The sequence below is a fragment of the Corylus avellana genome, chromosome ca10, assembly GCF_901000735.1.
Source record: "Corylus avellana chromosome ca10, CavTom2PMs-1.0".
NCBI lineage: Eukaryota > Viridiplantae > Streptophyta > Magnoliopsida > Fagales > Betulaceae > Corylus > Corylus avellana.
In genome coordinates, this window is record NC_081550.1 from 18,072,550 (window position 1) to 18,087,410 (window position 14,861).

General features: G+C 35.2%; 1 protein-coding gene and 1 long non-coding RNA gene across 4 annotated transcripts; one reads left to right on the forward strand and one right to left on the reverse strand.

Annotated features, from left to right (window-relative positions):
* Positions 1 to 9,602: 9,602 nt before the first annotated feature.
* On the forward strand, positions 9,603 to 14,857 carry LOC132163027 (dof zinc finger protein DOF3.6-like). Of its 3 annotated transcripts, none has more exons than XM_059573229.1 (3): positions 9,603 to 9,848; positions 10,005 to 10,914; positions 14,447 to 14,857. In XM_059573229.1, the coding sequence occupies exons 1-3, from the start codon at positions 9,798 to 9,800 to the stop codon at positions 14,536 to 14,538; spliced, it is 1,053 nt and encodes a 350-aa protein (XP_059429212.1). In that variant the 5' UTR covers positions 9,603 to 9,797; the 3' UTR covers positions 14,539 to 14,857. The 3 variants fall into 3 exon arrangements, with proteins under 3 accessions (XP_059429212.1, XP_059429214.1, XP_059429213.1); XM_059573231.1 differs by lacking the exon at positions 14,447 to 14,857 and adding an exon at positions 13,080 to 13,289; XM_059573230.1 differs by lacking the exon at positions 14,447 to 14,857 and having other exon boundaries at positions 9,606 to 9,848; positions 10,005 to 11,268.
* Positions 11,406 to 12,607, reverse strand: LOC132163028 (uncharacterized). The gene is made up of 2 exons (XR_009438272.1): positions 12,506 to 12,607; positions 11,406 to 11,838 (listed from the first exon to the last, which is right to left on the reverse strand). It is a non-coding gene; the product is annotated as an uncharacterized LOC132163028 (long non-coding RNA).
* Positions 14,858 to 14,861: the final 4 nt, after the last annotated feature.

Genomic DNA, 14,861 nt, shown 5'->3' on the forward strand with positions numbered 1-14,861 from the left:
GTTATTTACTCTGCTACTCAGTTTTGAATTTCTGTATTACCTAAGATTTTGTTTGGCCAGCGATTTTGCAGGTTATAAGTGTAATTTTGAACAAAATTGTAGAAAGTGTATTGTTTGAAAGTGCGGTTTAAAAACGTAAAAAAAAAATTAAAAAAAAAAAATTGTATTTTCAAATTGTAGGTGTGAGAGTACATTTTAAAAATGCACGAATTTAAAGACTAAGTTATGATTTTAAAGGATAAATCAAATTACATGTTTTAAAAATCCAAAGAGGTCATCACTGGTAACTGCCAACTGGCTCCCAAAAAACAGAAGAAAACACTTTCTGAGAAACACTGATTTTTTTGACGTGGGGTAGAGGCTGATGTTGGTTGTTAAAAATCTCTCTGAATTGACCTGCTTTAGCCTTTATAATATATTTTAACACAATCAGTAATTCCAACACTAATCTTTCCAATTATTTGATTCTTTTTTAGGGCTTAGTTTGATCAAAGACATGCTAGCTTGAATTCAGAATTTCAGTTTCTCTCCCTTAGCAACTGAAACTAGTACTACTTTTTCCATTTCAAAAATGCATGCTTCTTGGAATGGAGCATGTGGTTCAACCGCCAAGATCATAGGCCCATTTGACGGTCCGCGAGATCTACATGCGTATCTAACACTTAATTCTCATTAGCATACACAAGTAGTCTAAAGGAATGAGCGACTACTAGAATAAAAGTATGAGGCTCAGCCTGTCATTCCCACAGGATAATCAGCCCAAACGCGGCCTTAAATAAGCAGCGAGCTCCCCAAAACCCAACCTTGCGTGAAGCATACATCTAGAAGGGAAATTCCATATCAAACAATCATCCTCTATGGAAAGCAACATATGCACCCACTTAGGAAAGATGATTCACTAAAGGAAGGCAGATCAAAAACACCCGCATAATCGAAGGCCAAATTAATGGTTGTCTCACGACATTTGCCTTATAGAAGGCACACAACATAAATGATACCTAGCTTATATAAGGTTAGTAGGAGGCTAGACCATGTATACTCCCATCCCCTAATCTTCATATAGCTTTTTCATTTTCACCTCATACTTTTACTGACTTAAGCATTGGAGGTGGTACCACCACCACCATCTCGCATTCGTGGCGCACCACTCTAACGTTTAATTGTCTTGCAGGGATCCTGAATCAAAGACTAGGCGTGCAACTTTATTTTTTTCACTCTATTTGGAATCCTAATCAATGGATAATTATGCTTTCATTATTGTTTTATCACGATCACCCCCACTACACAGTAATGGAATCTCATGTGGGCATGCATGATCCTACTATTTTAGATAACGAAATGCAGACATAGAGACATATATATAAAATGAAATCAAATTATTGGCCCCATTACGTGAGAATCATCAAGAAGAATTACTTCAAGAGCTATCTTAACAAAATCTACCACCTATAAAATTAATTAGAAAGGAGAAGAACCAAAGAACATATTGAGAGATGCCCAAAAAGCAAGATTATAACAACATTTTCGTACATAAAATTGACAGGGGAGCCTCAAGGGCATAGCCACCAACTTCAATTTTGTATGCTTGCGCCTTGTAGTGCCTCTTCCCCTCACTCCCCCACTTTCTTTTTTGGGTCACATGGGAAAGGTCAGTCAATATGTATGCATGATTGAATCGTGCTGCCCCTGCGGATTTCCCGTCTTGGTGGGCTCGTCTAAGCTCCTCTTGTTATTGGTTTTTCGACGGTTAGAACATTATTTATAGTCATGTTCAAATAGGATTGTCACGACCCGTCTTCCCTCTCCTACCCTTTTTGCTTAGAAAAAAGAAAAAAGGAAAAATAATGTCGTGTTGTGACACAAAATTATCTGAGAAAAGGCGTTTAGAAATCAGAAGCAGTTGGCAGGGTCTAATGAAACGGCCCACCACATATTTACCTTCATGTTTCGTCGGTTTGTGTGGTTGGAGGTTGGGTGTCGTGGTGACAACATTTTGCTTGCCTCATTCAACCCCAAAATGATTCTGTCTGTTTTGGCGGAGCCGCTGTTGGGAAAAGAATATTTTGTTATAAGAAAGCTTTTGTCAAAGAGCCGTTTAAAAAAAAAAAAAAAATTAAACCTATTCCCTTAAATTTACAATTAAATTGTAATGGATCTCTAGCAAACGTTAAAAAGTTGTAATTGACCTCTAAACTATTAGCCTCTTTTACAAATGTTAAATCTAATATAAGAATTGATATTTAGTAGACTCGCATATTATTGTCATACAACTATGATTGTATGATAGTACTGAATATTAACCTTTGGATTAACAAGAGCTATAAAAAAAAAAAAAAAAAAAATCAATGGTTGATATTCACTGTCACGTCATAATAATTGTATGATAATAGTATGAAAGTCTACTAAATAATATGACTCAACTAACATAAGGGTATTATTATTGTTTTAGCTATAGGTCATGCGTATAGCAGATAGTCTATTTTTAATCCAATTTAACCAAAAACCATAATAGAAGGATTAAGTGAAAATTTAATAATTTGAAGGATTAATTGTTATTTTTTAAAGCTTAGAGAAATGTTGCATGCAATTTGACAAAATGTTTGGCACGGGTAAGTTCCCCTAAAAATACATTTAGCTGCCGTTTGGCTGTTTGGGTGTTAAAAGTAGTGTTGTAATGAGAAATGATTGTAAAGTACACTTCAAAAGTGTTTGTCAATTATAGCTGTTTGGCAACAAGTCTCAAATGTGAAGGTTTTTTTTTTTTTTTTTTTTGAACTCATGAATTATTTGTTGGAGTTTTCTTGATTATGGTAGTATTTGAACATATATTATATCAAGGTCCCCACTTGAAGACTAGTTTTTAAGGTGTTTATTTTCTCAACAAATGATATTAATTGGAGATAATGATATATATGGTATGGTGTGCCAGAAGGTCCATCATTGTGGTCATTTTTTTATTTTAAAATGGAAAAAGAAAAAGAAGAAGAAAAAATAGTGGTCCTTTCAACAGTAGGAATGAGGACGACGATGCACGTCTATAGATGAAAAGTCAATTCATAACGCAATTGGAGCGGGGAAAAGATGCATTTGCATTCACAAAATACCATATTTCATGATATGTGTTAGCTTTTTAGATTTAAGTGATTTCAATTTTCATTATATGTTTTATATCAAACTCTCAGTTGGGGAGTTTCACACATGTTTACTTTCCTAAACACAAGAGGTTCTAAAGAGTACGTAATGTTACAAGTTTATTTTTAACTTGTTCTTTTTTATGTCTCTTTAAATTTGATGTGACTTTTAAAATTAACCTTTAATCAATATTAATAGTAATATTATATCATAAATTTAATAGTAATTTTAAGAGTCACATCAATTTTAAAAGGATACAGAAAAGACACGTATAAGGATCAATTGGCTACGCATCTATTGATGCAAAAATGACCTTGGTCCTTACTCTGGGGACTCTCATTTATATATACTTGTGTCATGAATCATGATCATTCGCCCCTTATTTTAATGTCACTCGTCCATATTTCCGCCTTGCACCTTTTGTTTATACTTTAAGAACCCCTTCTACAAGTCCATGTCATGAATCTTTACCCCTTACTCGAACGACCCTCATCAATGCTAACACCTTCCACCTTTTGTCCATACTTTAAGAACCCTTATACAACCTTGTACAAGCCCATATCATGAACATTTGTTCCTTATTGGAAGGATCTCCATCTACGCTTGCGCCGTGCACCTTTAATTTGCCTCTACTCGAGGGGCGTTTGTTTGTGCTTGCACCACTCTATCATACAGGATATCACCATCGACTCTAATGATACCATTGATCATAAGGAGATTGATATCTTGAAAAGTCTTTTAGTAAGCTTATAATATAACATGTTGAAATATTACTCAACCTAAAAACTTAAACCTATAAATTAGAACCCAACTATATTATATTAACTACTAAGCTTATTAGTCTTTTTCAATATTACACTCACACAAGTAAACTGAGCAGATCGAGGGAAAGTTGGCTTTGCTGGTATTGGTCCTTCATAGCTGTAGGTTATAAAGTAATCGCAAGCTGATGGTGTAGAATCTATTCGATGTCAGATATGCATGTGCAATTATGAACAAAGTTTCGTTACTGCAACTATTTCATGGACCGATCGATAACAACTATATTATATTAACTATTTCATGTTACTGCAACTATCACAGATCTCAGCACCATTACTTCCCAATTTTGCAGTGCTTTTAATCTATTTTGTAAATGGATCATGGTAAGATTGACCTATAATTAATATTATATTTAAAGAGTACTATAACCTATTTAAACAAATAAGAATTGACACCCCTGGCGAGGGATAACTTCATATGCAAGGTTGTCACAGAAAGGGGACAATTTGGGTCCTACGATGAGACTCATCTATCTATAGTGAACGTAAAAGAACATCATCAATCTCTTTTACGTGTCGTCCAACCAGTGTACTTTGACAAGTCTCCGTGTGCATGTACGTGGCAGCTCACACAGACAGAGAGAGAGAGAGAGAGAGGGGGGGGGAGAGAGGACAAATGAATGTGTCAAGGCTGCAGTTTTGCCTCCTTTTCCATACATGAGGAATAGCTTTTCGCATGAAAATGAGCAAAAGCCGTACCCTGTCAAAACAGATAGGGAATTAGATTCCAACACCACCAATTTCCGTCTTTCACAACTAAACAAGTAGAATCATCCATATTTAAGATAATATATTTATATAGCAGGTTCCACGATGCATGCAAATCAGAAAGCAATGTCCAAACAAAATAATTTCGAGCTCCATGCACGTGCTACATTAAATTACACATTCACAACACATTTTTTATCACTCTCTTCCGATCATGAATATAGGTTCTGCGCATGTCCTCAAAACCACAATTATTATAGGCAACCCATAATTATTTCTATCTCATCTTCTTCAATTTGATCGATAGGTCATTGGAAGCATGCACTTGACTGATCAAAAGGTGCCACCTGAACACCCATTAGTGAAATAATTATGGTTTATAAGTCTAAGTGGCACTTATTACGTTAATCATTAAACAGTTAATTTTAATTGTAGCTGACATGTTATAATTGCCACCTGAATTGTCACATTGGTCTGTAAGAAGCTTAGACCAGAGCTTTAGTAAAATTTATAGTACCCAAATATTTTTCATTTTCCGTGAAGTGAGATTTCTGAATGGGTAAAGCATAGTCGTTGTATAGGTACAAACGCCAATTGTCAAGTCAATTTCTATGAATATCAAAGCAAATAGACTACTGTATATATATAATGGATCTAGTCTTTATGTATCATTATCGAATTGATACACATACACATATATATATGGGTTAAGACGAATCCCTATCCCTTGTAAGAATAATGTTGTGCCTTTCGTTTTGAGAATATATAGTGAATCTTCTACCTACCATCATAATCATACATAGTTATCAATTTCCTTGGAAAGTATGGGCAGATATTATGCCAACTTGATGTAGTCGAATAAAGCAAGCCACACGTTCGCCTCCATTGAAAATTAAACAAAGAAAAAGTTGGTGTACGTACGAAGCTTCAAATTAACCCTATATATATACATACATGCCTCCTATATATATAGTAAACACAGAAAAATCCAAAGACCAAAAGCTTTACCAATCAAAGAGGAAAGCAAATAAATAAATAAACTAGAGGAGAGGGAGAGGGAGAGAGAGAGAGAGATGATGGTGGGGGTGTGCATGGATGCTTTTCCACCGTCCAGATCAAACGGTATATATTCCGTAGGCTAATTTTGGGAAAGTGCTTTTTGTAATAGAAGTAGGGGACGTGGCAGTAGGAATTCCCGACCGAGAGCATCTGATAATAGAGATTGACACAGAAATGTCCTCTCACTCCTCACCATTGCTACGTCAGCCGGCTCTAGGGCTCCACCACTCCCTCTTTTTATTTCTTTGCATGCGATGTCAATTAAAGAGCGTCCGCCGAGGCTTCGATCGATCTCTCTACGATCTTGTCCCACCTAGCTATGTCGTGATTCTAGAGGGCTACTCTTGGTGTTGGGCATGGTCACAAAGCTAGAACTGTATTATCCATAAAGTAATCATGTTACTCTTCTTACGTTTTTGTTTATACTTATTTATTACACATATTTTACACCGGAATATTTTAAATAACGCTTAAAAATGACTGGTCCGACCGGAGGATAGCTGAGATACATAATGGGTTTTGGTTTTTAGTAAATTTGAGTGATTAATTGTATGGTGCAATTCGTTTATGTATATAGTGATCTCTGATTGTGATCATGAAGGATATATATGGGTTCTTTGATTGGTATGTTGACTATCAGTAGACCTTTTAGATTAGTCTATAGCGCCCATATTTTGAGCTTAGTTTTTCTTGTAATTGCTTTTTTCCTTTTTCTTTTCACTTGTAAAGAATGGTACGTATCTGTGTTTTTGTAATTCATCCCAAGATCTTTCTCTTTCATTGGAGAAAGTTGGGCTTTTTTTTTTTTTTTTTAATAAGTTTTTTTTTTTTTTTGAACTCAGACTTCAAAAAAAAAAAAAACTCATGTTGGGCCAATTGAGTACACAACAAGGGCTCGGCTAGTTAGGGGTGTTGTGAGCCAAGTTAATTAATTTGAGGACATGTTCCAAGCTAGGCTTAGGTTTGAGCTGAATTTGACCGTGTGTTCAAACTACTGAGCTCGGCTTGATTACATCTCTAAATTTTATCCTCTTAAGAAAGTTATGTTGTGGATATACTTATTTTATTTGTCTTTTTTACATTAATATTGTACTTCAAGAATTAAGGTAGTGCAAGTTATAAACTTTGTAATATATATATATATATATATATATATATATATATATATGCTCGAGCATTAGAGGAGAAGTGAAGGACTTTTGTTTTAAGGATATACTTGCACGTGTGCATACTGTAAAAGCAGCTAATTATTGTGACCTACTGTTTGCCTAAAGCAATTCTTTCTTTGTAAGTAGTCTTTTTGTTAAACTTCTAGCTACGTGTCTCTAAATTAAAGCTTAACATGAAAGAAAATTAATTATGAATTTAATAATTAATAATCAATATTTTAACATTTCACCTACGATTCCAAATTCTCTAATAATTTTAACTGAAATTTGATATCATGTTAAGTTATCCTGTTAATTATCTCAAAAAATTAAATTAATATTAGAACATTTTGACTTAATTAGCTTTTGACAATGGAGTTTTTTTTTTTTTTTTTGACATGTTCACATAAGAAGGGGGAAGGAGGATTCGAACTAGTGACCTTCGCTAATTCATAAGGTATGGTTTGCAGCCGATTAAACTACCCCTTGAAGACTTTAACAATGAAGCTAGCATGATGAAAATAGAAGAAGAATGAAGTATTGTATGAGTTAATGTAGAGGAACTAGATTCCTTATTGACGAAGAAACAACATACATGTACAGAGAGCCTGCTTTTCTTCCTTTCAATTCCTGACGTCCATCGATCCAGCCCACGTGGCACACCCACCTACGAAGGAATTCATGGTTATCTACCAACTCAATTTGGAGGTCTCAATCGTTAAAAAGAGGGTTCATCAGGAGAAAAAGATTACGCAAGAAAAGGAGGGAATTAAAGACAGATTACAAGTTGATATATATCCTCTCTATTTTAAAGTTTTATTTTTTATGTTAAAGTTGGAAGGCAACAAGAAGATTTTGCGACTTCAAAAGTTGATTGGGATATATTATAGATTAACTTAATTATGGCATTTACACACAATATATATATAGCTTTTTTGTCCATATGCTTTGCATTTCCCTTTCCTTTAATTCAATCAGGCTTCTTTGAAACAACCTATGCAACATCAACAACAAAACACAAGAAAAATTCTAAACTGATGTGGTCGGCAAGGGTTTTAAAATTTTTTTTAAAAAAAAATGCAATTTCCTCTCACTTGTCTGCCACTTACGGTTTATCACGTCAATTTAAAAATTAATTTTTTTGGGTTTATTTGTTTGACTCCCTAGCAAATAAGGAAAAGAAAACAAAAGAAGAAAGATTTGCCTAAAGAACAAAAGAAATTAAAAAAGTTTGTTCAAAGTTGTATACAATAATATCTAACGAGAGTACGTGTCTCAGCTCCCATCATTTTCTTCATGAATATTTCGAACGCCATCTGATATGTAATAAATTGTCTTGTAAAATGTTTATCTTTTTTTCACCAAAAAAAAAAAAAAAAAAAAAAGAGATATTAAGAGTAAATTTAAACCTTGCTGAGTGTTAATTTATTCAACTAATTGCTTTTCTTATTTTTCCCCTTTAATAATGTACAATATCTACCACACTTCATGATTTTTGAACTCCAATTTAAAATGAAAAGATGAAAAGAAAAAATAATAATAATTAATACCAGAAACCACATTTTTATTTTACAACTATAGCATAATGCTATAATGATAGTCTTAACAAATTCAATCATTGTAAAAAGTAAATAAATAAATAAATTTCTAAGCCTTTGAGTTGGTTCAGCCACCCTCTCTGTTTTTATTTTTATTTTTATATTATAATAATAGATCATATATGTTGACTTTTCTAACGGCAGTAATCTTCTTGTTCTCTATTTTTGCTTACCTCCATTAAGTGTTTAATCACTTTTTAAACCTTAAAGAACTATTTGTCACAACCCTAAAATACCGGGGCCAATTTAACATTTTTTTCTCGATCATTTTAAGAGCATCTCCAACAATGCTTTCAAAATAGAGATATAGTTAAATTTATCTATTTTGAGTATTTTTACTTCTTCAGCAGAGCTAATTTCAAAACGAAATTTTTTAAAAAATTTGTTATAGTAAACTTTCATATTTGAAAGCTATTGTAGCACATTATATTCATTATTTTTCCATCTTTCTTCCTCCCTCAACACTTGTTTGTTCTTTTTCCTTCCTATCCCTCACTCTCTCTCTCTCTCTCTCCCCCTTTAATTTTCATATAATAAAATAATACTAAAAAATAATATTTAATTAGAGTAGATAGTTAAAATAGATGTTCTGTCGTTGAACTAGTAGCTAAAATGAAAATATATATATATAGTAATTAAAATGAAAATCCTTATTAGAGATGCTCGTCTCAACTATTTTATCATCATAGTACTATTCTCCATAATATTCATGAAAACATCTTGTGGGAATACTTAACCTAGCCAGTAGAAGTCCTATATATATATATATAAAGTTCCAAAATCTGGTTTTTGATGATCGAGCCAATGATAATGTTCTATGTAAGCTTTATATATATATATATATATATATATATATATATATATATAAAAATTAAAGTTTGATGTACGTTTGTTGCAAATTAAGGCGTGTTCCTTTATTTTCATGGGTGCTGGTCTCTAATTAGGTATTTTACTACTACTCGATCCATCGATCGATTCCACCATATGATAAATTGCTTTACAGTGTCATCATCTCTCTCTCTCTCTCTCTTACATGCATGGGGAGCCACTCTCTTTTTGAGCACTAAATCACAGCATCCAAAGAAGCTTATTTGCGAAGAAACTTCGTCCACTCAAACCCTAAAAATATAATAAAACAAAAAGAGATGAGAATGAGAGAATAAGAGCAAAGTAAACAAAAGCCTCTCTTAGCTTTCCTCCTCCTCTCCCTCTTTAATCTCTTTTTGCTTTCTTTCTCGCCTCTGGTATTCCCTTGGTGCGATTCTCCACCATATTTTCCAAAAGACCCATCAAACTTTATAAAAGAAAAGAAAAAAAAAAGATCAAAAACCATGGTTTTCTCATCTGTTCCAGTCTATTTAGATACTCACAATTGGCAGCAGGTAAGGTTTTCTTCAAATTTCATCCACATCTTTTGAACCCGAAAAAAGCAAATTAAAAAGATAATTATTCCTATTCTCTACTCATCTCTTCTTGAATATACCAAATATTTTGTTTCTTTTTATGCTTCACATTTACAAGGGTTTATTATTTTGCAGCAACCAAATCATCAACAAGGAAGTGATGACAATCAAAACCCACTCCTCCCACCACCCCACCATGCTGGCGGCGGTGGTGCCGGCACGATCAGGCCCGGTTCGATGGCTGATCGAGCCAGGTTAGCCAAGATACCCCAGCCGGAGACAGCTCTCAAGTGTCCCCGCTGTGATTCCTCCAATACCAAGTTTTGCTACTTCAATAATTATAGCCTAACTCAGCCCCGTCACTTCTGCAAGACATGTCGCCGTTACTGGACTAGAGGGGGTGCTCTTCGGAATGTTCCGGTGGGTGGGGGTTGCCGCAAAAACAAGAAGAACAAAAGCAACCGGAATAAATCTCCGGCCACCTCGACTGAGAGACAAATGGGTCTCAACTCTAGCAGTGCAATTCCCTCTGCCTCTACCTTAGAGACAAATGTTGGTTTTTTGCCTCAGCAACCTCCTCAATTACCCTTCATGGCCTCTTTACAGAATCTTAGCAGGTATGGTGTGGGAAATATTGGCTTAAATTTCAGTGACATTGATGTCAGAAACATGCCGTCATCTGATGTCAGAAATTCTAGATATGACCTTTTTATTAAGAATGGTCTCGTTGAAAACCACCCTGACACCCAAGCGCAGACGGATCTGGTCGGGTATCCGATTGGAAGCGGTTCAGGCGGAGGAGCGGAGCAGTGGCGTTTGCAGCAATTCCCTTTCATGGGTGGCTTTGAGTCATCCCCAGCTTTATACTCAATTCAAAGTGAAGGAGTTGAAGTAGCTTCTCCTATAGTTGGAGATACTGAGCTTAGGACTATGACTTCAAATTCTAGGGTTTCTCAGCTGCCTCCAGGGATGAAAATGGAAGAAAGACAAGGGCAAAATTTGTCAGGTCTCAACTGGGGAGGAAATGCATGGACAGATTTATCAGGTCTCCACTCTTCTTCATCCTCCCATCTGCTATAATTCTGGTATTTCTTGATCGTCACCTCACACCACATGAGCTAAAGTTTTTAATCCGGGATTTATGGTAAAAGGGTTGGATGTGATCATAATGAACAACTTCTAACATATTAAGATGATGAAATTGAGGAAACTCTCATGATGCACGATCTGGCAAGGGAAGAAGCAAAAAAAAAAAAAATGGTAGATCGTATCCATGTGCTGTTGTTAATTAGTTTATGTACTTTTATGTTTTCTTTGTTTGTATGGTGTTGTTTGTAGAAGTATTGCTTGTGTGTGTGAGGTGATATATATATATATATGGAGTTTGTTATATGTAAGACATGATGATCTTTATTTCTGTAGAAAAACTTCATGGAAATTTCTTAGTTTCCAACTGTTTTAGCACCAATTGCATGTGTGAGAGTGAGAAATAACTTGCACTATTTACGACAGTTGATTGATGCAACTATATATACATGAAGCTTGCTTAATTATATTGCCTACGTATCAATGTATTTCACGGTTGAATTAGTGCTGAAATTGAGCAATATTTATGAAAATCTAACTGGGAAAAGTCCACGTACACATAGTTTTCATTTGCATTATGATATATATAGATAGATCTAGGTGATCATCTTCACTACTTGAGGATGACGTTGAAGTTGCAGTAGATGTAGAGCTTCTTCATCAATCTGATCCCTTGTCGGTCACTCTCGATCGGTAGTTTGATCGTAATGTGGCTGTCTCTCTCTCTCTCTCTCATGTAGAGCTTCTTCAATCTGCAGATCTCTCTCTCTCTCTCTCTCATGTAGAGCTTCTTCAAATTCAGATCTCTCTCTCTCTCTCTCTCTCTTTCTCATGTAGAGCTTCTTCAATCTGCAGATCCCTCTCTCTCGTTTCTGTTACACTTCTAAAGGAGATTGTCACGCAGGATAGAACGATAACAAGAGAAAATAGATAAAGAACAACATAAAAATAATAAATAAATCACATTGATCAGAGTATTATCGGTCAACAATACTGCGGTTTTGGTAGAGTCTCTCGCTACCAAGAAGAAGACAACAATCATATCTCCAAGAAAACATTTTTTATCATTAATTATAATCATAATATGTCTTCGTAGGATATAAAAGAACATTTAAATAAACTCCGAGAAACCTTAACCTTAAATTGATTGACTTAATTTTCTCATCCCGCATCAAATTGCTTCTCCTTCCCTATCACCATGTTATGGAAAACTAAATAAAATTATAAGAAATCTTCTTATTGTGTCAAGATTTTACGAGGTTCATATGATCAGAGGATTATTTATTTATTTATTTTTTTAAGAAAATGATAGGTGGTCGTACCCTTCTTCTCAGTTTTCATCTTCCCAAGAAAACGGTTAACACAGACATGTAGGCATGTCCGGTCGCCAAAGAGAATAGAGAAGAAGAACATCATCGATCGTCACACACTACAATATATAACATGCAGTAGTCTAGTACTACTCTTAATGATATTGTAATAATTATATATATCCCAACAAAAAAGAAGACTTTGCAATAATAAGATAAGAATCATAAGATGGGACGTACTTATTTGTAGTGTGCGAAATGATGATGAAGCGAAAGGGCAACAGTCTAAGAAAACGCCAAAAACCTCACTCAAATTAAACCATCAACTTCCATTTTCAACCAAACCCCCCAACAAGCTAGCTAGTATTCTAGAATTCCATGTAACACCATATATATATATACATATACATAAGTGTTCTTTTTTAAAGTGTTTTTTCAAAACATTATACATTATGTTGCTTAATTAATTTAATTGTCGATTGGTTTATTCTTATTTGTTCACTTTTATTGTCCTAAACTAGAAAAGAATCAAAGATACCCTAGCCTGCTGTTTTTTATGCAACAAAATACAACTATATGGTCAAAATAATGATGAGACAACTTTAGAAAGCTTCGATCGTTTTAATATGGGATGTTTGATGTGTCCCTAATTAATTACCTCCCATTCCGTTCAAAATGGATGGAGAAAAATGTAAGTGCAAATCTTCCACACTAATAATTGCAAACATGAGTATTCAAATCCAACTGGGGGGCCGCTACTTTTGGGAGTCTTATAAAAAGAAAAAGAATCAATGCATGGATTTGCTTTTGCAAGGACCAAAGCTGCCCGGGGAGAACGAATAAAGCAATCCAGAACAGTGTGTACAGCCAGCCACACAACAAAAAGCACACGTACTCTCTCTCTCTCTCTCTCTTCATCATACTGTAATTCCGAAAAATGGTGATGGATGGAAAGAAATAAAGAGCAGTGGATGCTGCTGTGGTACGTACGAAGAAGAGAGAGCAATCAAAGGAGGGCTCGGAAACCCACGATTCGGAGTTATGTTCCATGTCGACGACCTGACCACATGGATAGTCGTGAAATATTGTTAAATAAAAGGAGGTTTTAGGGTTGATGTATTGGGAAAGAAAGCATGTGGCCTTGTTTTCACGTAATTAAAGGGGGCCCGAGTTTGCATTTTTTCTGTCTTTCTTTGGGCATGTCGTCATTGTCATCATCTTTTTTCTCCTTTTTCTTCTTCATCATCTTCTCTTGCCTTTCTTGCTTTCACAAATGCGCGGGACCTCTAGCTGGAACGACTAATCAAATTATAACAATAAACATCACGTTATCTTCTTCACCCACAACCTTCATAGGGCTGATCAGTCAACCTTTAGTGTTGACCAGTTAACGTCATCAGCTAGCTTGATTAAGAAAAGAAAATCAAGCTCAACTTGCCACTTGCCAGCTTTTAGTAAAGCTTAATTGTGCTTAAGTCGACTTGATGGGTTCTCCCTCGACACTAAACTCGTTAGCCTCCTATGAGAAACGTGAATTTGATTGACGATGACGCCCGTTAGCAATAGCTAACTAATTAAGGTGGTGAGTTGGTCGGTCAGTGCTTCAAACCAACCACCATACTAATTAATCAAATTACTCCTCCATCTGCTGCAAATGTATTGTGATTAGTTGCTCATCACCTGCTGCCTCATAACATTCATACACACTGCCAATGGTTGCATGTTTTCCTCCACGTGCTCCTTTCCGTGCCATGGTAGAAAAATAACTTGGCTCTATTACCAAATTAATGCAACATGGCATAGGGGAAGGAGATCTACGAGCACAATAACTCATAACTCTTCTATTATCCTAGAAAAATCTAAGAATTAAATCTAAGAATTATAGGAACAATGAAGAAAAACTCTCTCAAGAGTATTCTTATTAATGAAATTTACAAAAGTGAGAACAGGAGATCTTAATATCAATGCTCAAGGAGTTTTAGCAGTTTTTTTTAATTTTTTTTTTTTCTAAAAAAAAAAAAAGAATCATTTGAAATTATTTGAATTATTATTTTAAATTGTAAAAGACTTTGGAAGAAAAGAAACCTCTGACAACAACATTCATAATAAGCCTAAGGTAGTATACCAACGTGGTGTGCCGGTGTGCCCGCGTCTAACAATTCAATCATTCTAATGGCGCAGGGTGCAGGTTGGATAAAGCAAGGGTGCCGTGGCCCGTGGTGGTCCACTCTACTGAAAGAGCAGGTGACACAAAGGCCCAGAAGATGGGGTGACTGCATCTGCATGTCCTAAAGAAACCCCTGGAAGCAGAAGTTTGCAGTCTGCCACAAGCCACTGCTCTCCTCCTTTCTTCCACAAATTAAAGCAGGTGTACGTGAGCTGGCAAACAATATTTCATAGGCGCACCAAGACAAAAAGTCTGTTAATTAGGCACCATTTGCAATAATTTTTTGTTATTTTTGCCTCTTGCATAAGCATAAGCTAGATTGGACACTGTCAAGTTGGCAATATGCTAATTTTCTTTGTTTTTGAAAATGTGGGCACTCCAGGCTCACTTGGTTACCTGATCTAGAAAAGTAGGAAAATGGAGAAATAG

Excerpts from the sequence above, each read along its gene's own strand:
- LOC132163027 (XM_059573229.1), top strand. The coding sequence starts at position 9,798 with ATGGTTTTCTCATCTGTTCCAGTCTATTTAGATACTCACAATTGGCAG. Across the intron at positions 9,849-10,004 it reads ATACTCACAATTGGCAGCAG|CAACCAAATCATCAACAAGG; the intron begins GTAAGGTTTTCT and ends ATTATTTTGCAG. Across the intron at positions 10,915-14,446 it reads TGCATGGACAGATTTATCAG|GGTGCAGGTTGGATAAAGCA; the intron begins GTCTCCACTCTT and ends CTAATGGCGCAG.